Below are 26223 nucleotides of genomic sequence, written 5' to 3' on the forward strand. Positions count from 1 at the left end.
TGCTTGTGTTTTTTTCCATGATGGTGTCTTTAGAGTTTTGTAAGGATCACATTCAATTCAGATGTATGTTTTTACCTCCAACACTTGATAGATTGGATGAAGGTCTAGGACATACATACAGAGATGATAACTATACATACATACACCTTGGAGTGGGAGTGGTGCAGTGAAAAATAGTATTAGATTACTATAAAAATAAAATTAGATATTACAATGGTTTGTGATCTCTCAAACTCTACAATACATAACAAATCTTATAACTGAATATTTAATTTGGGGGGGTGATTAGAAAAAAATGCTTAAATGGCTCCTGGGGTGGGGAGGTGAGTGATAATGAGAAAAAAATTGAGAAGTACTGGTCTGAGGAAAAGCAAAATGCATGCAAAGGGGGGTACCCTGAGTTGGGGGTACAGTTGAGCAAGTAAATCATGTTCAAGGTGTGAGTCTAACCTGAAGTTACATACATTAATGAAATACAGCAGATACATGAGAGATGGGATTATAAATTCTTATGGCTAATTTCTAAACACATAGTGCTGTGGTCAGAAAAGATGTTTCATATGATTTAAACTTCTTTAAATTTACCAACGCTAGCTTTGTTGGCCAGCATGCAGTCAATCCAGGAGAATGTTCCATGTACACAGAGAAGAATGTACATTCAGCTGCTTTTGAATGGAATGCTCTATAAATATCTATTAAGTCCACCTGCTCTAATGTATCATTTAAGGACTGTGTTTCCTTACTGATTTTCTGTCTAGATGATCTGTTCATTAATGAAAGTGGGTGTTAAAATCCTCCACTATTATTGTTATGGTTGATTTCTTCCTTTATGTCTGTATTTGCCTCATATATTGAGGTGCTCCTATGTTGGATGCATATATAATTACAATTGTTATAGCTTCTTCTTGGATTGATCCCTTTCTGCCCCTTCTTTGTCTCTTGTAACAGTCTTTATATTTTAAAGTCTATTCTATCTGATACAATGATTACTACTCTAGCTTTCTTTCTTTGGATTTCCATTTATATGGAATACCTTTTTCCATCCCCTCACTTTCAGTATGCATGTGTCCCTAGATCTGAAAGTGGGCTTCCTATAGACAGCATATAGATGGGTCTTATTTTCATATCCATTCAGCCAATCTATGTCTTTTGGTTGGAGCATTTAACCTGCTTATGCTTAAGGTAATTATTGATATGTATGTTCTTATGTTTTTTTTAAATTGTTTTGGATTTGTTTTTGTAGGTCTTTTTTTATTTTTTCTCTCTCCTTTGTTCTCTACTCTTGATTTGATGACCAACTTTACTGCTGTCTTTGGATTCCTTTTTTCTTTTTTGTGCAGGTATCAACTGTAGATTTTTCAGTTTGTGGTTAATGTGAGGTTTTGAGATAGAAAAATGTATGTATGTCAAGAAGCAACAGGTAGACTTGGACATGGGGCAATTATCTGGTTTGAAAGTGGGAAAGGAGTATGACAAGGCTGTGTATTCTCACTGCCTATTTAACTTATATGCAGAGTATCACGTGTGAAATGCTGGGCAGGATGAATCACAAGCTGGAATCAAGATTGCTGGGAGAAATATCAACAGCCTCAGATATGCTGATGATACCACTCCAACAGAGAAAGCAAAGAGGAACTAAAGAGCTTCTTGATGAGGAAGGGTGAAAGAGGAGAGTGAAAAAGGCTTAAAACTCATCATTCAAATAACTAAGATCATGGGATCTAGTCCCGTCACTTAATGACAAATAGCTGGGGAAAAAGTAGAAACAGTGGCAGATTTTATTTTCCTGGGCTCCAGAATCACTGTGAACAGTGACTGCAGCCATGAAATTAAAAGACGTTTGATCCTTGGAAGGAAAGCTATGACAAATCTAGACAGCATATTAAAAAGCAGAGACCTCAATTTGCTGACAAAGGTACATACAGTCAAAGCTATGGTTTTTCCAGTAGTCATGTATGGATGTGAGAGTTGGACCATAAAGAAGGTTGAGCACTGAAGAATTGATGTTTTTTAATTGTGGTTCTGGAAAAGACTCCTGAGAGTCCCTTGGACAACAAGGAGATCAAATCAGTCAATCATAAACAAAATCAGCTTAAGCTGAAGCTCCAATACTCTGGCCACCTGATGCAAAGAGCTGACTCATTAGAAAAGACCCTGATGCTGGAAAAGAGTGAAGGCAGGAAGAGAAGGGGGCATGACAGGATGAGATGGTTGGATGGCATCACTGACTCAATGGACATGAGTTTCAGCAAATTCCAGGAGACAGTGAAAGACAGGGAAGCTTAGCATGCAGTTCTTGGGGTCACCAAGAGTCAAACATGACTTAACGACTGAACAACAAATATAAGAAGACTGTTTTAAGTTGCTGTTCTTTTAATTTCAAATGCAGTTCCAACATCCTGCATTTGTACTCTCTTTTTCTCACAATCACTGGTTTTGTTATTATGTTTGTGTGTGGATGATTTCCTACCTTTATTGTATGGTTGCCTTTACTGGTGAGCTTTCCCGTTCATAATTTTCTTGTTTCTAGTTGTGGCCTTTTCTTTTCTACTTAGAGAAGTTCCTTTATCATTTGTTGCAAAACTCGTCTAGTGGTGCTGAATTCTCTTGGTTTTTGCTTGTCTATAATGCTTTTGATTTCTCCCTCAAATCTGAATGAGAGCCTTACTGGGTAGAGTATCCTTAGTTGCAGGTTCTTCTCTATCATCTCTTTAAATATATTGTATCACTCCCTTCTGGCCTGCAGAATTTATGCAGAGAAATTAGTTGATAACCTTATGGAAGTACCCTTGTATGGCATTTGTCATTTTTCCCTTGTTGCTTTTAATATTTTTTTCTTTGTCTTTAACTTTTGTCAGCTTGATTGCTATGTGTCTTGGTATATTCCTCCTTGGGTTTATCCTGTCTGGTACTCTCTGCACTTCCTAGACTTGGGTGTCTATTTCCTTTCCCATATCAGGGAACTTTTTAGCTATTGTCTTTTCAGATATTTCCTCAGGTCCCTTTTCTCTGTCTCTTCTCCTTCTGGGGCCCCTATAATGCAAGTGTTGGTATGTTTAATGTTGTCTCAGAGGTCTCTTAGACTGTCTTCATTTCTTTTCACTTTTTTTTTTTCTCTATTCTGTTCCATGGCAGTGATTTCCACTATTTTGTCTCTATGTCACTTATGCATTCTTCTGTATCAGTTATTCTAGTATTGATTCCTTTTAGTCTATTTTTCATTTCAGTTATTTTATTATTCACCTCTGTTTGTTCTTTAGTTTTTCTAGGTCTTTGTTAAACATTTCTTGTATCCTCTTGATCCATGCTTCCATTCTTTTTCTAAGATTCTGGATCATCTTCACTATCATTATTCTGAATTATTATTACTTATCTTATTTCTGGTAGGTTGTCTATCTCTACTTCACTTAGTTGTTTTTCTGGGTTTTCATCTTTTTCCTTCATCTGGGGCATGTTCCTCTGCCATCTCATTTTGTCTAACTTTTTATGATTGGTTTCCATCCTGCTGGCTTCAGGATTATAGTTCTTTTTGCTTCCACTGTCTATCCTCTTGAAGCTATCTAAGAGACTTGTGCAGGCTTCCTGATGGAAGGGACTGGTTCCTGCCCAGTGGTAGGTGGACCTGGGTCTTGTCCCTCTGGTAGAAGGGCTGTGCTCAGGAAGATTTCAAGCTGCTTGTCTGCTGATTGATGGGGCTGTGTTCCTGTCCTATTGGTTGTCTGGCCTGAGGCATTTCAGCACTGGAGCTATAGGCTGTTGGGTAGGGCTAATGGCAGCCTCTGGGTGGGCTCACAGCAATGAATGAAAACTCTCCAGGACTGCTGCTGCCAGTCTTTGTTCCCGCAGCCACTCCGCATCTTCACCGGAAACCTTTCAATACTGTGACACAGATCCGGTCCAGTCTCTTACGGGGTCACTGCTATTTTCCACTGGGTACTGGTGTACATGAGACTTTGTGTGTACCCTCCAAGAGTGGAGTCTCTGTTTCCTCAAGTCCCTTGGAATTGCAGCAATCAAACCCTGCTGGTCTTAAAAGCCAGATTCTCTAGGGGTTCTTACTCCAGTTGTTGGATGCCCAGGCTGGGAAGCCTGATTGTGGCTCAGAATTTTCACTCCTGTGGGAGAACTTCTGTGGTATAATTGTTTTCCAGTTTGTGGGTTGCCCACCTGGTGGGTATGGGATTTGACTTAACAGTGATTGTGCCTCTCCTACCAACTCGTTATGGCTTCTTTGTCATTGGAAGTAGGGTATCTTTCTTGCTAGGTTACAGGGCTTTTTTTTTTTTGTTAATTGTTCAGCAGTTAGTTGTGATTTTGGTGTCATTGTAAGAAAGAGTGAGCTCCTATCCTTCCATTTGGCCTTCTTTGAAATGGGTGTATAAATTATAAACATAAAATTCAGAGAGAATAGAGATTCTAAAAATGGTAAAGAGCAGGGACATCCAGGAATGAGAGACAAAGTGGGGAATGACACTTGTCCTGGAAGGAAGGCATGTCAATCTCAAGGTCTTAAAAGACACACATGAGCAAAGAGAAGAGCTTAGAGGTGTAAATTGTTATCCCATGACACCTTCCAAAGGTCAGAAGGAGTGACAGAGAGGGGAAGAGAAGGATGGGGAAGAGGTAATGAGGTCAAAGAGGAACATTTCAGAATTCAGACACTAGAGAATGCAAAGATGTTTGTAATTAGAAAGCCCATGGGATGGTCACACCAATGAATGGGGGAGATAGAGCAGAAGTGTCAGGACCTGGAGGGAATGCCGCAGAGGAACTGTGTGATGGATAAAACCGAATTCACTAAAGAAGGCAGCACAGTTTGGATAGCAAGGCAAAGCCATTGACCTGGTGCTCAAATCCCTAAGGATGATGAGAAAATGCACAAGACAGTGACATGGCCTTGATAAGGATGAAGATGGTGTCAATGAGCTGATGGACTGTGCTTCAAAGGAGCTGGAGAAGGACACCTAGAGAGAGACAGGTGTGAGCTGCATAAAGATGAGGGGGGAAAATCACAATGTGGTTAAGATTTCAGAGAAGGTTGGAAGTAATCTGGATGTTAATAGGTCACCATGAGGCTGCTAGTGGGGAGGAGGATTCACTCCAAGAGGAGGATGAAGAAGGAGCCCACCCAAAGTTGACATCCTAATATGGTGAGAAGGACCTCAAAGTGTTTTTGTTTATCCAGTGGGCTGGTGTTTTGGATTCTCTAGGTTTTCAGATAAGAAGCAGGAAAGGGGAGAATGACTATCTTGAGTGTGTAAATATCCTTACTATGAAATAAAAGCTAGTGCACCTAGTGCCAAAGCTATAAAGGAAATGTATCCCAAATATTTACATTTATATCGAAGCTAATGGTTACCATTCTTTCCACATCCTTTTATTCTTTAGAAATTCAATTCTAATGATCAGACTAAAGAAAATCAAAAATAAAATGTATACTGTTATCAAATTCATCTTCTAAATAGCTCAGTTTTGGATACTGAATTTCATTTTCTCCTGACTTTTGACTTTTGACATTTTCTTCTGACTTTTATAAAATTTATTGTAACACCTCTATAACATCCATATCCTATTATGTGAATGAAAGGCAGTTTTGGCAAAGGGACAATGTGATTCTTTAACATGAAAATATTCTGTTCTACTAACAAACACCAGATACTATTTTACCCAAGCAGTCAAAGAAGTGCTTCCCCATGCCCTGAATTAAAGAATTCTATTATGTTCTCTTGTGCCATCAGGGACTTCTGCTCTTTACATCCATAAAAACTTTAAGCTAATCTTGCCTAGTTTCTTTTACCTTTTAGGTTCCAAGCAAAGCCAACAATAATTAATGTAAATTAAGCATTCTGGCATGGAAAACTGCTCCTTATCAATCAGTCACACCATAAAAGTGCTGCACAGAATCATAACAGATAAGCTTCCAAGTCCCGGGAAGTGGTCATGAAAGAGGTCAAATATATTTAGATAAGAGTCAGTGACATGCACTGCTGTGAACAGGTCTAAAACTGTCTGTCATATAACTCCAAGAATTCAGATGAAACTGGTCCTCAGTGCTCTAAGATTTCTGGGATGCTGTCACAGAATCACATCTTAGTTAGACCTCCTGGCTTGGACAAAGACTCAGTTCTCAAAGTCAAGGTTATTAATAAAATTCTGTCCAGTTCAATATAGCAACCACTAACCACAAGTGGCTATTGAACACTTGAATATGACTAGTCTCAGGTTCGCTGTATGTATAAAAAATACTCTGGATTTCAAAGATTAATTTTAAAAAGAATATACATTATCCTATTTATATTTTTACATGTTTAACTTAATCAATTTTAATAATTACATGGATACTGGGGTTCAACCCCTGGGTCAGAAAGATCCTCTGGAGAACAGGATGGCTATTCATTCCAGTATTCTTGCCTGGAGAATTCCATGGGCAGAGGAGCCTGGCAGGCTAAGTTCATGGGTTGCAAGATTCAAACACGACTGAGTGACTAACACACACACACTAAAATGATAATATTTTATATATATTGAGGTTTAAAATATATTATTAAGTTCACCTTTTTTATGTTTTAAAATACGGCTACCTGAAAATTTTAAATTATAGATTCTGGCTCTCATATTTCTGTTGGGCAGGGCTGGTCTGGGCTATATCCCAGTTTTGAGATGAGCCACTAGGAGGCAGTAGAGTGTAGTGATTAAGAGCAAGGGTACTTGGTCAGGAAGTTTGACATTTAATTCCCACAAATTCTATTTCTTCACTAAGGGGCCTTGGCACCTGAATTATCTTCTCCAAGTCTCAGTTTTCTCACTTATAAAGTAGGAAAACTGATACTGCTTTTCATTTAGGGATGATGGAGCCTAAACTGCCCACATTTAAGGAGACCACTTGCGTTCTCAGAATGAGCATGAGTTCCAGGTTATAAAAGAGGTCACAGTTTTTAAAAGTTATCAGTCTAATGAGAAATAGATAGGGCATGAGCCTTAAATAGTAAAATGGATCATATAAAAGCATTTAAAATATTCTCATCTTTTTGAGCTTCTTGATGAAAGTGAAAGAGGAGAGCAAAAAAGTTGGCCTAAAGCTCAACATTCAGAAAACTAAGATCATGGCGTCTGGTCCCATCACTTCATGGCAAATAGATGGGGAAACAGTGGCTGACTTTATTTTTGGGGACTTCAAAATCCTACAGATGGTGATTGCCACCATGAAATTAAAGACTCTTACTCCTTGGAAGGAAAGTTATGACCAACCTAGACAGCATATTAAAAAGCAGAGACATGACTTTGTCAACAAAGGTCCATCTAGTCAAGGCTATGGTTTTTCCAGGAGTCATGTATGGATGGGAGAGTTGGACTATAAAGACAGCTGAGTGCTGAAGAATTGATGCTTTTGAACTGTGGTATTGGAGAAGACTCTTGAGAGTCCCTTGGACTGCAAGGAGATCCAACCAGTCCATCCTAAAGGAGATCAGTCCTGGGTGTTCATTGGAAGGACTGATGTTGAAGCTGAAACTCCAATACTTTGGCCACCTGATGCGAAGAGCTGACTCATTTGAAAAGACCCTGATGTTGGGAAAGATTGAAGGCAAGGAGAAGAAGGGATGACAGAGGATGAGATGGTTAGATGGCATCACTGACTCAATGGACATGACTTTGGGTAAACTCCAGGAGTTGGTGATGGACAGGGAGGCCTGGAGTGCTAGGGTTCATGGGGTCGCAGAGTCGGACACGACTGAGCAACTGAACTGAACTGAACTTATGCCTTTGACCTATTGCTACTTAACAACAGAAATATATTAAGGAAAGCAGAAGTAAAACTCCAAACCTAAATGTGGGTTAGTTCTGCTATTTTCTGGGTCACCTTTCTCTGCTACTAAAGGACATAATGAAAACAAACTTTATAGTTTCCTGATGAAAAACAGGAAAGTCCTCCTTCCTCCCCAAAGGTCATCAATCACATGCCATTTAATAACTAAACATTAAGTAACATTTGGATTGGCAAGCTCTTTGGGCAGCGTGGGTAATGGAAAGTGAATAAGACAGGGCATACACTCAATCCTGGATCAGCTACAGCCTGGGCCAATGTCACATGAAGTCTTCAAACCTTGGTTTTTTTCATCCATAATTAAAATGGGGATGAGGATGACAATGCCTCTCACAATAGTTTTAAAGATTAAATTAAATAGTGGATACAAAACCCACTTGTCTGTAAACTGGAAAATATTACATAAGTACTAGCTACTATCATGATTTTATTCTACTGGATTCTAAGACTCATCTACACAGATGGAGCCACTGTGCTCTCTGGTTAATATAAAGAGCAGAAGGTAAACAAGGGTGACTTTGGACCTGACCATTAACCTATCAGGAGCTTGGTTCCTATTCTTCCCTATGTATTTTAAAAAATCATTGGGAAGGCTTTATTTAAAAAAAAAAAAAAAAGCACTCAATTTCTTATACAGGTGTGAAGCATTATTGGTTTGGATAATCATTGAGTTGATTTTACTGAAAAAGACAGAAAAATCTTATGTTGAATATCTAGGAGTCCCTCCTACTGTGAAAAGTGCCATTGCTATGCTCCAAAAAATATTTCCTTGTGCCCTTAACTCACATACACTAACTCAAGATAATAGGGGCAATAATATGCCAACTGAGAAAGGAAAGTTGCAGTATGCATGTCTTGTTCAGGCCTGGGTAAGATGAAATTTAAAAGCATCTATGCCATCATTTTCAAGTAGAGCCACATTCAGCACAGTGTGATAATCACAACTGCAGGAGATCATTCCCAACAAGTACTATCAGTTTGTATTCAGGCTGACAAAGTTGGCTTCTTTGTCAAAAAAGAAAGAAAGAAAGAAAGAAACTCATCTGCAGTATTTTTTAAATCAGTACTATTTTTGAAATGCAAGTATTCCAAAAGACATGAACAGGCTTTATCCACCCATTAATTATTAGGGCTCTAAATTGGACATATACAGATGCAACAATGACTTCTATAAATGAGTCCTTAAAACTTCACGTAAATAAATAAGAACTCATAAAAACATAAGAGTAAAATAAAAGCATCGTATTGACCTGTAAATAGCTACCTACATAACTGACACATTTTCCCCACATCTTTTGATTTCATGTTATTTATTAAAGAGAACATACTGGTACTAAAAAGCTTTTCTGTCAGTGTGTACTTCTTCATTCTTAGTCGTTTCTCATCACTTTCAATTTATACAGAATTTTAACAAGCTTTCTAATTCTTTTTGGACCATACAGCCTGCAGGACCTTAGTTCCCCAACCAGGGATCAAATCCATGACCCCTGCAGTGGAAGCGTGGAACCCTAACCACTGGGCAACCAGGGAATTACCTAAACTATCTAATTTTTAAAATTAAGCTCATTTAGTTTTTGCTGACTTATACTTTTATTTTTTTCATTTTATATGTAGTTTCCCTGCATTTATTAATTTTTGTGCAGTACTCTCTTGATTTACTATCCCATTACATGCATAAAGCCATTCTTAAACAAAACTTCAGACTTGGGATGTCACCTATTCTTTACACAATGCTTCTGTTCAAATGGGATTAAGTAAAAACCTGACTTAACAAATGAACCCACTAAGGAAAAGAACTAGTGTCTCTGTGCATGTGGAAAATTCAAGGAGTAAAAAGAAAAGTGAAGAAGATGCCTCCACTGAGGTACCAAGGCAACTAAGCCAATCTTGGCAAGGAAAAGATTTAATAAGACAGCAAACCAGTGGCCCTAAAAGTACCAAGTGTGCTCTCCAGAGGTTCAGAGACATAGAAACCAATTCAGGAAGTATATGGATTGTCAGTAACCTAAGAAGCACAGATAATGCATCACCAACACTGACTCTAATCATTTTTACCCTTTATTTCCATTTCTGGTGTTTTAAACCTGTTTTTTAATATGTAAAAGTTAAATGCCACAGCCCCCGCCACTTCCACCATGACTACTGCCTTAACTACCATTGTCAGCACCATCATCAACATGCCTAGACTTGACATTAACAAAAACACAAGATACAAAAGTACTCCTTTGTCTTCAGGGAGACTGATTGCACTATTAACCCTTTCCAGGGTGGTGAGTGAAAAGTGAACACCAGTTATTACACCTGGAAGGTCTTCTGAGAGTAAGAGTTACCATTACTAATTCCAAGCTAGGCTCGCTTTGCTTCTTGCATGATCAGTTGCTTAGTTTGTCTGACTCTTTGGAGGCTCATGGACTGTAGCATGCCACGCTCCTCTGTCCACGGGATTTCCACGTAAGAATACTGGAGTGGGTTACCATTCCTTCTCCAGGGGATCTTCTCAACCCAGGGATTGAACCTGTGTCTCCTGCATTGGCAGGCAGATTCTTTACCACTGAGCCACCAAGGAAGCCCCACTTTGCTTCTTATCTATACCACAAACTGGACACAAACTGTGGCTATGCCTTTTGGCTGCACCTTTAGAGTACACTGCTTATCCTAGACCAGCACTTTCCCTAAGGTATGTTCATGAAACACCTGGGTAACACCTATTAAAAATGACTGACTACGGAAAGTGCTATATTCCGTATTCCCTTCTTGAATATTCACAGAGCATTTAGCATGTTAAAGATGCTTGCAACAAAGGAGCTATCTTTGCTTAGCTCAGCATTTCCTGAGTTTATTTGACTATGCAACCATTCTGTCTTCATACCCCTCTACAGGCAATCTAGGAACATCTCCCAGAACTAATACTTCCAGAGAGACATTGGGAAATAACCTTTTGACTGATAAGGGACAGAATTAATTCAGATGAATATTACATCCTCCCAAAGCTTGAAAAACCTATTCTGCCCTAGGAAGAGAAGACAACAGCACAACCAAATGAGTGCCAAAGAGGAAAGGATTTCTTGACATTACAAGGTCTTCTGATCAAAGGTACCTGTTCTACTTACTTAAGAAGATTCCCGAGATTGAAAAGAGCCCGATTATGCTGCGGGTTTAGCTGGAGAGCCCTCTGATAGTACATCTTTGCCTCTGCTGTGTCTCTAGTCAGGGTTCCAAGGTTGTTCAGGGCACTTGCGTGGCGTGGATACAACCTGAAAAATTAGAAGTATTAAGCCATGATTGTTCAAAGACTTCTACATTGGTCATGATTTACTTGTTCTTCACCCCTCCTCACCCCAGGTATGCCAGAACCAAAATGAAACACTGAATTCCTCCTTTATTTTACAGTATGTCTATGTGAAATCTTTTTTTTAATTTCTTTATGACTATGCTGAGTCTTTGTTGCTGTGCATAGGCTTTCTCTAGTTGCCGCGAGCAGGGGCTGCTCTCTAGTTGCCGTGTGCAGGCTTCTCATTGAGGTGGCTTCTCTTGTTAAGGAGCATGAATTCTAGAGCACAGGTCTCAGTAGTTGTGGCCCCTGGGCTTAGGTGACCCATAGCATGCGGAATCTTCCTGGGCCAGGGATTGAACCTGTGTCCCTTCATTGGCATGTGGATTCTTAACCACTGAACCACCAGGGAAGTCCCTCTATGTCAAATCTTAATGGTCAACTGTGCAGCTACAGGCATGTAAAGATGGCAGGAAAGCACATATCTGACATTCAGTGGTATAAGTAAATTACCCCCAAAGACTGCAAAAATAAATAATATGCCGATCAATCAGGGTAAGATACTTAGCTTGGAGCCTACAGTTACTTTCCACTGCCTTTGATAGAAAATCCTCACTGCTTCAGGTGTTGCGTTTCTGGTCTAGGGGACGGCTGACCAGCTGCCTGGATAATGCCCACTATTAACACAAGATGCTAGCAATTCCTCGACTGAGGGATCTTCATGAATATATTTGAATATCTGAAGCATCAGTGACACCACCATTATTGAGAAGGTAATACAAACATCTCCCCACAAAAATAATCTTCCTCCTTCAAATGGCTCTCTGTCTTGACTCTTTTACCATTTTATCTCATTTTCCCCCCTACTGTAATTTGGCACCACTGGCCCTGATAGAGTCTGGGAATGAAAATCCTGACAAATATTTAAAAATTTAAAAATGCACAATGAAGTGAAAATAGCAATCCTAATATTCAGAAGCAAATGTAAAGGACTGCATGTACCTGATCAGCAAACCAAATTTATGCTGATCAAGAAAGGAAGAGAATCAATTTACTTCCTTAGCTCAAAACTATAAGGAAGGCAAATCAGCATTGCTTCTTCAGCCACTGCTGAATTGTTTCTGCTGTGCTCAGAGCGGGCGTATTTAGCCGTCAAAGAGGTCACCCTGTCTCTGTCACCCACAGGACTTTGTATAAGCCTGTGCAGCTGGCTTTTAATGTAGGAAAGTCAAGATAAAGCCCAAGTAATAAAAACAGGATCTGTACCTGTCAAATCTCCTGATGATCAAAAGTCATGCTTCCCCTCTCCCAGCCTGTTCCATACCTTCTAAGAAGATCAATATAATCTGGGGACAGAGGGGTTCCTATTAAAAGGCCAAGGAAGACAAGCTGCATAGTTCTTTCAAAAAAACCTTTGCATAACCCAGAGTTTATTCACCATGTAATCCTCCCTTCCCTACTTAAAGCTCAGCTATAAGCATCCCTCAGTACTTTCAGGAAGACACACCAGGTAGTGCTCCTCTTGACTGACAAAGGATAGAATCAATTTAGATGAATGTTACACCCTCCCAAGGCTTGAAAACCCTAATTTTTCACAACGGCTTTGGAGGCTGCTGGGAGACATACATTATGAGAGGAAGTTGGGAAGAGAAAACACACACACACACACAGTTTACCTTTAATTAGCAAAGACAATCTACAGGTACCTGGTACCAATCCCCTAACTCCCAGCCTCACAGTTCCTAGGGGGTCTCCATGGAGATGCAAGCTCTTGGAGGTCTCTGAAGTGCCTCTATAAGACATCAGAGCCAAGAGAAGGTGCTCTCATGCCTGACTACTCATTCCATGCCCCGAACAGCCTCCTGGGAAGCTATGTCTAAAAATTACTTTGGGAATGGTCATGGAGAGCACATCAGAGCCAGGACTTAAATTCTTCCAATGGAAAAAAAAAATTTTTTTGGATGCTGAGCAAAGCTCTCTGATGTCCTAAAGATTTAAGGTGGGGATGGGTCCAATGAACATGATGAAACAGTTGTAATTGTTTCTCTGATAACAAACAGCAACAGAAGGTCCTAGGAACCTCTGCCTTCTCAGATGAGGTCATTTCTTAAAACTTGGTCTTTTTCTTATTTCTTTAGGTTTTGGAGGCCTCAAAATAAACGTCTGAGATGAAAATACTAAATTTAGGAAGTTGTTTAGTTGCTCAGTCGTGTCTGACTCTTTTGCGACCCCATGGACTGGAGTGCACCAGGCTCCTCTGTCCATGGGATTTCCAGAATACTGGAGTAGGTTGCCATTCCCTTTTCCAGGGGATATTCCCAACCCAGGGATAGAACTCGAGTCTCCTGCATCTCCTGCACTGGCAGGTGGATTCTTTACTTCTGAGCCACCAGGGAAGCCCAAATCCGGGAAAGGACAGTCTAAATTCACTAAGAGCTTCTACATGGGTTCCCTGTCACACAACAGCCTCTCCTGAGGTTCTCAGTCCACCTTTTTTGACTTTATCACTGACTCACTGCCATTTAAAGCAGCTGCATGCACTTTCAAAGATTACTGGCTACAAAAATGTTTCTTTCTCTCTCTCTGTTTTTTCAAACCAGAAACAGAACATAAGCCTACACTGAACTCTCTGAAACAGAAACAGTGAGAGGGAAAGTAAAAGAGAAACAAATATAAATACCAGGAGGGGAAAAAAGTCTTCGGCATGTCTTGTGCTCCAAGAAGCTTAGGACAGGGCTTCGTGGTCAGCCACAGGCACAAAGCAGCTCTGCTGTAACAAAGTCCTAACCTGTCCAGGAAGGGGATTGCTGGCATTTACAGTGATTTACTGAATCTAATGCAGGAGCCACAGGAGACTCAGGTTTGATCCCTGGGTCAGGAAGATCATTTGGAGAAGGAAATGGTAACCATTCCAGTATTCTTGCCTGAGGAATCCCAACGACAGAGAATCCTGGCAGGTTACAGTCCATAGGGTCGCAAAGAGTCCTACATGACTAAAACAACTTAGCACATTGACTCTGTTACCACTCACAGAACTCCACCTCGAAAATGTGTGATATTGTTTATTCCTGGTAGTAGTAAGGGTCTGCTAGCAATAGCCTCTTTCTCTGAGCTGGTTAGGCTCACCTAATCACGAGCAAGCATTGCATTATTTATGAAACAAAGCTGAATTTCATAAAAATAATTCTTCAAGAGGGCCAAGGAAAAAAAGTCACTTTTAATTTTGATGTTTATATATATGTAGACATTTTCTTAAAACATATACTCTGCTCTTGTTTACAGAAGATCTATGCAAGGACAAAACTTATTTTGTGTGTTTACTTTTTAAATTAACTTGTGTTTAAATGAACTCAGGTCTAATTCAATCCTGAGGTCTCCAGAAGAGGAATTTTCTACTGGAAAGATGAATAATTTAAGAGCTGTCTATATAGCTACATCAATTGTCAGAATACATGAAGTGTGCCTTGACTTTGACGACTACAGGTATGTTTTACAAAAGTTCTGGTAGTGATTATTCCCTTCCCCCGCTAAACAATCTCTACAAAAGCTCCACTGAACTGGAGGAGAATGGTGATTTTCTTTTCAAACACATTTTTAAAAAAACCAGTGTGAACAGCCACTAGGATAAGGAAGTGTGTTCTTTCTCTTTAAAAAAGAAATCTAGATATAGAAATACAATTCTATGAGCTGAAGAGAAAATCTTTTCAAATATTGGCTGATTTACATTCCTGATAAGGACACATCCATTTGAGCATTGAAGGGCTTCTTACTTTTTATCTGGTAGCCTTTCCTTAAGCAGAATTAATAAAGCAGGTAGTTAAGGACACTATTATTATTCCCTTTCATTCCCAGTCATCTTATCTCTGAAGAATGAACATCAACAATATATTAACAACCGAGGTAGCAGCTGCCTAAGTGACAAAAGAAAGCAGGAAGAGAAGAAAATGGGCCCCAGACACTGAGCATGTATTAATGATACTTTACATTTTAGAGTGCTTTCTCATACACTATCTAATTTCATTCTAATTCTTCAAGTAGAATTATTGTACTGTTTTACAGCTGTGGAAAGGGAGGGTGGGGAAATTAAAGAAAAAATAAATGACTTTCTTAAAAAAAGAAATATCTCAGAAGCAGTCGTGTTAAGTGTTGAAAGTCAGATAATTCCAGTAAATCTATTTATTTTCCCAAACAATCCATGAGTCACTCAACCTTCAGTAAAGAAATATACTGCTACCAATTAGAGCTTCCACTTAGAATAATTTTCCCTTGTATCCTTGGGCCATTTCATTCAGCTATGATCTTATATAGGAACTACTCGGTGACAGAAGCAAAATAAAGTCAATACTCAGGAAACGTGGCTGAGGTTCTCCTTCCCTGGGAAAACTTGTCTCCTGCCAGACAAAATACTCATGTTATCTCTGCAAAGCACAGTATTATGGGAAGTTATTTGGAACCAACAATATTCAGTAAGTATGCAAGGCAGTGGGGCTTCCCTCGTGGCTCAGATGGTAAAGAATCTGCCTGCAGTGCAGGAGACCCTGGGTCAGGAAGATCCCCTGGAGAAGGGAATGGCAATCCACTCCAGTATTCTTGTCTGGAAAATTCCATGGACAGAGAAGCCTGGTGGGCTATAGTCCATGGGGTCACAAAGAGTCAGACAAGACTGAACGACTAACATTGTGGTTTACTGTGTGATATAAGGCACAGATACATGCTCACGGATCTACTGTCTCAAGCTTTAATCAAGATCCAGGGCTTCCCTGTTGGCTGGGCTTCCCTGGGGTCTCAGATGGTAAAGCATCTGCCTGCAATGTGGCAGAGCCAGGTTCGATCCCTGGGTCGGGAAGATCCCTGGAGAAGGAAATGGCAACCCACTCCAGTACTCTTGCCTGGAAAATTCCATGGACGGAGGAGCCTGGTACGCTACAGTCCATGGGGTTGCAAAGAGTCAGACATGACTGAGCGACTTCACTTCACTTCAAAGATCCATGAAAATAAGATTCACATGATTCTAGTTTAGTTTTATATTTTACTTAGTCATTTACTTCAAATTTTGTACACTCTGTTCGAAAGTTAAGAATGATGTTCCTTTTTTACTGTTTGAGAAACAGTAAACAGGCATTTCATTGTTCAAGCAAGACTGTATCATGTGCTCCAATTTGCAATTTCCTTTTCGAATATACACACCCTGATTTATTTGTCTGATTTTCATTCCACACATTAATTTATTTGAGGTTAAGTATGCTAAGGTCAGATGTTTATTTTCTATTTCCTGTAGAGGGGGGAAAAAAAAAGGACCTGAAAGAAAAACATGACTGGGGAAAAATTCAATCATGAGACCTAAAGTTCACTGAACTAAAAAGTACCCAAAGTAAGCTTTATTTCAGGAGTCCACAGCAGCAGCATATTTTTAGTCACATTAGTTCCTGGCATTTCTCAAGTGCCTGGTTCCTTCATGCTATAAAATATGAATCATCACGTCATTAAATTGTGCCAGAATGACATTGATCATCTACCAGTCTGTTTCTTTAATTGTCTGTAATCACCATTGACACCCAGAAGTAAGTCTTGCCACTTTCTTTTGGTTCTGTACTTCTTCCCATTCATTAGACAGCCTTGGGGAAATAAAAACCTCAAGTGCAATTTAGGGAAACAAGACACACTCTGCAGTGAGGAGCCAACTAAATGATCTGACCTCTCACAATGGATGACCTCCAGTCAGGATTCAGCAGGACTCCGCCCATGTGACTTTTCTAGACAATTTAGAGTAAAACCATGCCCTCAGGAAATGATTCATTTTAAGTGACTGAAATTTCCTGATTCCCAGGAATTTTCCTCAGGAGGCCAGGAAATGCATTGAACTAAATACTTCTCTGCTCTTCTAAATAGAAAGTAGTCAATGTCATTTAACTTTTCTCAAGGGCTCGGGGTGACCATGGTGAACTTTGGTTTTCTGTGGCAGAAGAATAGGAAATTATTTTGGTGGAGTGGGAAAATAACTGCACTTGGGAGTCAGAAACCTTGGGGAACTTTTTTGCTGGGTGATTTTGAACTCATGCCTGTGCTTTAGTTGCTCTCTCTGTAACAATAAGGTCCATAACATATTAACCTGTGTGACCAAAAAGGATGGTGGGTATGAGATGCCTACCATCATCCCTGGTACATTCCCACATCTGATGCTCTGGGGTTGGCTGCAGAACCTCTGGGTGGGTATGCCTGGCTCCCTCCACAGCCCTAATGAACCCATGCCAGGCTGAAACTGCCACTCTTCTTTCATGTATATTTCTCACCCTCCAAAAAATCATTCTTTTCACTGCTGTCAAAGGCATCTGACTTGCTCCCATCAGTCAAAATAACATCCATTATTTCTTCACCACTAACCCAGTGAATACTTAAGTCTTCTCATATCCATCTGTTTCTCCCACATCATGGGTTTTCAGATGTGAAGGACATTTGGCCCACTCCATTTTAAGAAAGTAGGATTGCTCCTTGTCAAGCACTCACTCCAACAGAGTCTGTCAATCTTTCATCATCTGAAACAAATGATTCCCACAGGCACCAGGGTGATTTCCTTCAAACCTTTCTGACACGCTCAACATCAAGTGGAATTCCAGACACGCACAATTTTAAGAGTTATACCCAAGGTTATAAGGAGATTCAATATGACAGATCAGTGTACTGGTAGAATCCTTCTTGTAATAACACTTCACAGCATGTGTAGCACTCTGAATGTTAGACTGACAGGAAAAAAAAAAAAGACACTGGTGGGCAGGAGGAGTGTGTCCATGTTTACAGTTAATAGTGCCAACCTAGGAGGTCATGAGGGGTGGGGAGGGAAAGGACGGTATATCCTGAAGATTCACCTTAGGGATTGGGGGCCACCACTGGCATATAATGGGGTATCCCAAGTGGTGCTAATGGTAAAGAATCTGCCTGCCAATGCAAGAGACACAAGAGACAAGGGTTCAATCCCTGGATTGGGAAGATCCCCTGGAGTAGAAAGTGGCAACCCACTCCAGTATTCTTGCCTGAAAATTCCATGGACAGAGGAGCCTGGTGGGCTATAGATCATGAGGTTGCAAAGTCAGACATGACTGAGTGACTGAGCGGACACACACACACTGGCATATAATGGGCAGCAGCTCAGTTCAGTTCAGTTCAGTCACTCAGTTGTGTCCAACTCTTTGCGACCCCATGAACTGCAGCACGCCAGGCCTCCCTGTCCATCACCAACTCCCGGAGTTCACCCAAGCCCATGTCCATTGAGTTGGTGATGCCATCCAACCATCTCATCCTCTGTTGTCCCCTTCTCCTCCTGCCCTCAGTCTTTCCCAGCATCAGGGTCTTTTCAAATGAGTCAGCTCTTCGAATCAGGTGGCCAAAGTATTGGAGTTTCAGCTTCAACATCAGTCCTTCCAATGAATATTCGGGACTGATTTCCTTTAGGATAGATTGGTTGGATCTCCTTGCAGTCCAAGGGACTCTCAAGAGTCTTCTCCAACACCACAGTTCAAAAGCATCAATTCTTCTGTGCTCAGCTGTCCTTACAGTCCAACTCTCACATCCGTACATGACCACTGGAAAAACCATAGCCTTAACTAGACGGACCTTTGTTGACAAATTAATGTCTCTGCTTTTTAATATGCTGTCTAGGTTGGTCATAACTTTCCTTCCAAGGAGTAAGTGTCTTTTAATTTCATGACTATAGTCACCATGTGCAGTGATTTTGGAGCCCAGAAAAATTAAGTCAGCCACTGTTTCCACTGTTTCCCCATCTATTTGCCATGAAGTGATGGGACTGGATGCCATGATCTTAGTTTTCTGAATATTGAGCTTTAAGCCAACTTTTTCACTGTCCTCTTTCACTTTCATCAAGAGGCTCTTTAATTCTTCTTCACTTTCTGCCATAAGGGTGGTGTCATCTGCATATCTGATGTTATTGATATTTCTCCCGGCAATCTTGATTCCAGCCTGTGCTTCCTCCAGCCCAGCATTTCTCATGATGTACTCTGCATATAAGTTAAATAAGCAAGGTGACAATATCTAGGGGTATTAAAAGTGTATAAGTGTATTAGAGCTTGAAACCTTCAGTGGAGAAAAATGAAGTGAAGCAGAATAGGGTATGCTGGGATTGGCCGGGAGACCAGGGATAGACTCATGGACAAGATGAGATTACCTAAGGCACCCTGAAGGGAGGGAGACAGCCATTTAGAGAAGGAGGAAAGTGTCTTGGGAAGAAAGAAGGACAAATACAGAGTTCCTGTAATAGATGTGAAAGAAAAAATACTGACCATCATATCAGCAAACAAACATTGTTGCAGCCATCATATCATCACATTACAGTTGCCCAGATGGTGAGCCCTGGGGGACTCAGGATAGAAACTAGATGTCTATCATCCTGCAGTCAGCAGCTGCAGCCACCTCTGATGGTGCACCCTGGGGAGACTCAGGATGACACAGCACATGATACTGGCCCCAGATAGCTGAGGTGCACATCAAAGGAATGATTTTCAGTGAACCCAGACTCTTGCATCTTCCCCTACATTAAGAAAACACTAAGTTCCTTAAGATATCTGATTTTCTTTAATAAACAGTAATCTTTTGTTGCTCCAACTACCTGGTCTTTGTTGCAAAAACTCTTATATATCCTCAACTCCCATTTGCTTCTTCAGAGTAGTCTCTCAGAGTTATCTGAGATGCTGTGTCCTGGGCTTAAGTCCTCAGTCTCATCTGCCAAATAAAACATAATACTCTACTTTTAGGTCATGCATTTTTTTTTTTCAACTGATATAGGAATATGGCATCTGCTGTCCAGTGTTCCTGGAGCTGACAGCGATAGGTGCAATAGGAGGAGAGGTCTGAGTGGCAGAGGTCAGACAGTGCATGACATGGAGACCACTGCAGGGCCCTTGACTCTTGAAGGAAGCAAGCAGACTGTTCTGAGCACAGGACTATTATGAACTCCCCTGCGCTGCTGGGTTGAGAACAGACGGCAGGAGGGCAGAAGGGAGAAGTGAAAATAGGGAGACCAGAGAACACTGAAGCAATCCAGGTGAGAGAAGATGGGCAGTGGAGGCAAAGAGAAGGGGTCTGATTCAGGATGTATTAATAACATTTACTGAGTTTATCATGGCCAGATATTTAGACACTGTTTTACACCTTGTTTGTGAATTATCTTCTAATATTCCAGCCCTATGAGGTAGGTTGGAGAAGTAACTGGCAACCCACTCCAGTATTCTTGCCTGGAGAAGCCCAAGGACAGAGGAGCCTGGCAGGCTGCAGTCCATGGGGTTGCAAAGAGTAGGACATGACTGAGCAACTAACACTATGAAGTAGGTAACACCACTATTCTCATTTTAACAGAAAATCTAAATGATATTCTGGTCAGTTCAGTTTAGTTCAGTTGCTCAGTTGTGTCTGACTCTTTGCGATTCCATGGACTACAGCATGCCAGGCCTCCCTGTCCATCACCAACTCACAGAGCCTACCCAAACTCATGTCCATTGAGTTCGGTGATGCCATCCAACCATCTCATCTTCTGTCGTCCTCTTCTCCTCCCGCCTTCAATCTTTCCTAGCATCAGGGTCTTTTCAAATGAGTCAGCTCTTCGCATCAGGTGGCCTAAGTATTGGAGTTTCAGCAGCAGCATCAGTCCTTCCAATGAACACCCAGGACTGATCTCCTTTAGGATGGACTGGTTGGATCTCCTTGCAGTCCAAGGGACTCTCAAGAGTCTTCTCCAACACCACAGTTCAAAAGCATCAATTCTTTGGTGCTCAGCTTTCTTTATAGTCCAACTCTCACATCCATACATGACTCCTGGAAAATCCACAGCTTTGACTAGATGAATATTCTGTTCAAACTGTCATATATTCTTGTGTAAAACATCATACATTAAGCTGGCGTAATGTATGCTGTCTTACACCATCAAGTGTCTGAGGCACCTGACACTCAGCTGAGTTCTTCTCTGGGCATTGCTACTCTTTCTGCCTGGCACCAGTGATTGGTTGATAAGAAGGTATTAATGTTCCACTCCTTTCATGACAACTCTGAGGACACCCAGCTCCGGAGCAGCCTAAGGACTCCTCTGATCCCCTGGGAGTACACTGCATCTCAGCTTCTCCCTCTGCCCATTTTGTTTCTCTGACCAGCATTAATGATTTTCCTGTTTGTTAATCTCTGCCTTGGATTCTGTTTCCTGGGGAACTACAGTGAGGTTTTGAAGTGACATGGTGGTTGAAGGCAGAAAAAAAGAGAGCAAATGTTTTTGAATATAAATTATAGAACATTCATGCTGAAATATAGTCCATAAGTATGATCACAATATGACTAAAATTCTAGTTTTCTAAAGGAAATGTATAATGTCTTGGATTTAATGAATAAAATTGCTAGACTTAATGAACACAAAATACATGTGGTGAGAATATAATTTCAACAAAAAGGAACAAAAATAATTTCAATTGTGCTACTGGAAAGCATATTTAGACTGTTATAAATGAAAATGACACACCAGCAGAAGAATCCATCTCCACTTGTTAAACTAGGTTAACAAATGGTATCACAATTTTTATTCTTTCCAGAAATACATGGCAGCTGGTAGTTAATGCCACCTGTAGTCATGGGAGTTATTTTAAATGCTCATTCAAAAATAGCCTGGGTAAAGAAGGACTTTTAAGTAATCATTAAATCCTGATTTTTAAAAAATGTTCAAACTCTACCAGTTTTATAGACAACACTTTTCAAAGGAATTAAAATAATCTTATTGACAGACTCAGGACATCAATGAACAGTGGGTTAATTAGACATAGACTTCTTTACAGTCTAATGATATGGCTTTCTTCAATAATCACTGTCTTATAATTTCCTTTTTTCCACATAAACTTATTACAATCTCATGGAGTCTCTTTTCAGACTGCTAGTTATCTACATATGAGTGAATACAGAGAATGAAAGCAGTGGAAACCGTTCTTATGACAAGTCTCTATTTTATGCATTAAAAAAATCCCAGACAGAAAGATTTTAGTTTCTCCTCTCCCATGTGTTAGCCAATTATATATCAGTTGAATATTTCTTTTGTACAAGAGTTTTAAAAGCACGTTCCTTTCCTTTTAATTATGCCTGGTCAGGGACTTCACCCCCCCCACCACCCCCACTAACAGTTTCCCTCCTCTTCAGATTTTCCATGTAAAAGATCAACAATAGATATATTAGGAGTGGATAAGTCCCCTCTAAGGGGCCAAGGTGACCCAAACACACTTGAGATGTCTCCCAGGTCAGGGACCTCTGAGTAATGCATCTCTTACTCAATATAACTTACAGGAGGGCAACATCTTAGACTATGTCTGTGAATTTCATGTGAAACCATAACTGTGAAAAGAAAATAGCTATCTCGGTGGCTGAGGATCACAGCCTTTTTAAATGTGGCTGATATCCAGCTACCTGGAATGCATCAGCCATTCGGGGTGTGGCGGGGGCTTACTGTCAGGGGCTGGAAGGAAGAGGACATCTAAGTGAACAAATGTTCAGAGGAATATGGGATGATTCCTGCTGACATTCAGTTCAGTTCAATTCAGTCGCTCAGTCGTGTCCGACTCTTTGCGACCCCATGAACTGCAGCAGGCCAGGCCTCCATGTCCATCACCAACTCCCAGAGTTTACTCAAACTCATGTCCATCGAGTCAGTGATGCCATTCGGCCATCTCATCCTCTGTCGTCCCCTTCTCCTCCTGCCCCCAATCCCTCCCAGCATCAGGGTCTTTTCAAATGAGTCAACTCTTTGCATGAGGTGGCCAAAGTATTGGAGTTTCAGCTTCAGCATCAGTCCTTCCAATGAACACCCAGGACTGATCTCCTTTAGGGTGGACTGGTTGGATCTCCTTGCAGTCCAAGGGACTCTCAAGAGTCTTCTCCAACACCACAGTTCAAAAGCATCAATTTTTCGGCACACAGCTTTCTTCACATTCCAACTCTCACATCCATACATGACCACTGGAAAAACCATAGCCTTGATTAGATGGACCTTTGTTGGCAAAGTAATGTCTCTGCTTCTTAATATGCTATCTAGGTTGGTCATAACTTTCCTCCCAAGAAGTAAGCGTCTTTTAATTTCATGGCTGCAATCACCATCTGCAGTGATTTTGGAGCCTGAAAAATAAAAGTCAGCCACTGTTTCCACTGTTTCCCCATCTATTTCCCATGAAGTGATGGGACCAGATGCCATGATCTTAGTTTTCTGAATATTGAGCTTTAAGCCAACTTTTTCACTCTCCTCTTTCACTTTCATTAAGAGGCTTTCTAGTTCCTCTTCACTTTCTGCCATAAGGGTGGTGTCATCTGCATACGTGAGGTTATTGATATTTTTCCCAGCAATCTTGATTCCAGCTTGTGCTTCTTCCAGCCCAGGGTTTCTCATGAGGTACTCTGCATATAAGATAAATAAGCAGGGTGACAATATATAGCCTTGACGTACTCCTTTTCCTATTTGGAACCAGGCTGTTGTTCCATGTACAGTTCTGTTGCTTCCTGACCTGCATACAGGTTTCTCAAGAGGCAGCTCAGGTGGTCTGGTATTCCCATCTATTTCAGAATTTTCCACAGTTTATTGTGATCCACACAGTCAAAGGCTTTGGCATAATCAATAAAGCAGAAATAGATGTTTTTCTGGAACTCTCTTGCTATTTTGATGATCCAGTAGATGTTGGCAATTTGATCTCTGGTTCTTCTGCCTTTTCTAAAACCAGCTTGAACATCTGGAAGTTCATGGTTTACGTATTGCTGAAGCCTGGCTTGGAGAATTTTGAGCATTACTTTACTAGCGTGGGAGATGAGTACAATTGTGTGGTAGTTTGAGCATTCTTTGGGATTGCCTTTCTTAGGGATTGGAATGAAAACTGACCTTTTCCAGTCCTGTGGCCACTCCTGAGTTTTCCAAATGTGCTGACATATTGAATGCGGCACTTTCACATCATCATCTTTCAGGATTTGAAATAGCTCAACTGGAATTCCATCACCTCCACTAGCTTTGTTCATAGTGATGCTTTCTAAGGCCCACTTGATTTCACATTCCAGGATGTCTGGTTCTAGGTGAGTGATCACACCATTGTGATTATCTGGGTTGTGAAGATCTTTTTTGTACAGTTCTTCTGTGTATTCTTGATTCTTGCCACCTCTTCTTAATATCTTCTGCTTCTGTTAGGTCCATACCATTTCTGTCCTTTATTGTGCCCATGTTTGCATGAAATATTCCCTTGGTATCTCTAATTTTCTTGAAGAGATCTCTAGTCATTCCCATTCTGTTGTTTTCCTCTATTTCTTTGAATTGATTGCTGCAGACACTCTGTCTATCAGATATAGTCCCTTAAATCTATTTCTCACTTCCACTGTATAATCATAAGGGATATGATTTAGGTCATACCTGAATGGTCTCGTGGTTTTCCCTACTTTCTTCACTTTAAGTCTGAATTTGGCAATAAGGAGTTCATGATCGAGCCACAGTCAGTTGCCGGTCTTGTTTTTGCTGACTGTATAGAGCTTCTCCATCTTTCGCTGCAAAAAATATAATCAGTCTGATTTCGGTGTTGACCATCTGGTGATGTCCATGTGTAGAGTCTTCTCTTGTGTTGTTGGAAGAGGGTGTTTGCCATGACCTGTGCATTCTTTTGGCAAAACTCTATTAGCCTTCTTTACTTTAAACTGACTTTTTAAATTAATCAAGAAGCCACTGGCCATCTATACATACAGTATCAACTGCACTTTATTTGGGAAGTGCCACTCTTGCTGCTTTTGGGCTTACCAAGGGAGTCATTTCATGAGAGGTTTTGTACAGGAAGAGCTTAATGGCTGGGTAGTCTCTGGACTTTCTACTCCCATCATATGAGGTGAAATGGTAGGAACCTTCTCCAGAGTAACTCAATGGTCAAAAAGTTTTGAAGGAAGATGGCAGCTCCACCAGCAGTATTCTGATTTTCCAGTATACCGAATCCCAACCTTTATAACACCCCAATAAACATGACAGCCACCCCGACAGCAGAGGAAAACTTACACCTGTCTTTGTGGAGGACTTAAGGGAATGGTTCTGACAGTTTCCTTTGATGATCTGAGTCTTAATCTATGACCTCAGCTGTGGCATTATCCAAGGGCAACCTCCCTTGCAATACAGAAATGTCATAAAAGAGGTACACCAAAATAAAGTTAATGGACATCTACATTGTTTAAAAAACAGAATAAAGTTTAAAAGATGCACAGTATTCATGCCATATATAATTACCAATTTAATATAGTGTTATTTTGAGAACTGTAAGTCAGCCAAAAACATATAGGTAAGATACAAACTTTATGACTAATTTCACCATTATCTTTGGAATCTATACAGTTATTACAATAGGAATGAATAACTTTTGGGACTGAATTCAGATAACAGCACATTTAATCATGCATTTCCCTCATTATTCTCTTTCTTGCTGTGTGCAAATACGGAAAACATCAGATACACCAAAGGTGCAGTAGCATGAAACAGGACAGGGCAGGACCCCAGAGTCTGCAACCTCCACAAAGAGTTATATTATAGGAAGGACAGTCTTCCAGTCACCGGGGATAAATAATCATCAAAATGATGAACAGTTGTAGTATTTTCCTTTTTTTAACATAAAGAGTGATAATTTACTTAAATTAAAAAAAAAACCCACATTCACTAAAAATTCACACAGAGGTATTCACACAAAAATAATAATAGTTTAAATCAGAAGTATTGTGAGCCTGGTGGGGAGAGGATGAATTATTTCACTAATTACTATGCAGTATATTTTTAGCTTTAATTGTTTTTACCGCATTTCTCAAAGGACATGTTTCTTCCCGAAGCACAGTTGTTGAAGCAAACATTTATCTTTATTGTTTCATAGGAAACAGGCAGAAGTCCCAACCAGGTACTGTGATTCTGTAAAATCAGCTGCAGGAGAATTTTGCTTAATTTATACTTTTGCCCCAAGCTGTGCCTTAGGATCTGCCTTATTTTTTTGTTTGAACTTGACAGAAAATAGTGTGTTAGAATGAAACAAACTTAAAAAGATATGGGTACATTTCTCTTCCACCAATATTTTTCAGGCAAACTTACTGCTCTTCTCTTCCCTTTAAG

At 40.4% G+C, this 26223-nt stretch overlaps 1 protein-coding gene across 2 annotated transcripts in view; it reads right to left on the reverse strand.

Annotated features, from left to right (window-relative positions):
• TMTC1 (transmembrane O-mannosyltransferase targeting cadherins 1) overlaps positions 1 to 26223 on the reverse strand; it is a 298740-nt gene that overhangs the window by 61084 nt on the left and 211433 nt on the right. For both annotated transcript variants that reach the window (XM_043882514.1, XM_043882513.1), the window contains one exon: positions 10933 to 11076. In XM_043882514.1, coding sequence (XP_043738449.1) covers positions 10933 to 11076 — 144 coding nt within the window. The remainder of the gene's footprint in view (positions 1 to 10932; positions 11077 to 26223) is intronic.

The sequence above is a fragment of the Cervus elaphus genome, chromosome 22, assembly GCF_910594005.1.
Source record: "Cervus elaphus chromosome 22, mCerEla1.1, whole genome shotgun sequence".
In the NCBI taxonomy this organism is placed as follows: Eukaryota; Metazoa; Chordata; class Mammalia; order Artiodactyla; family Cervidae; genus Cervus; species Cervus elaphus.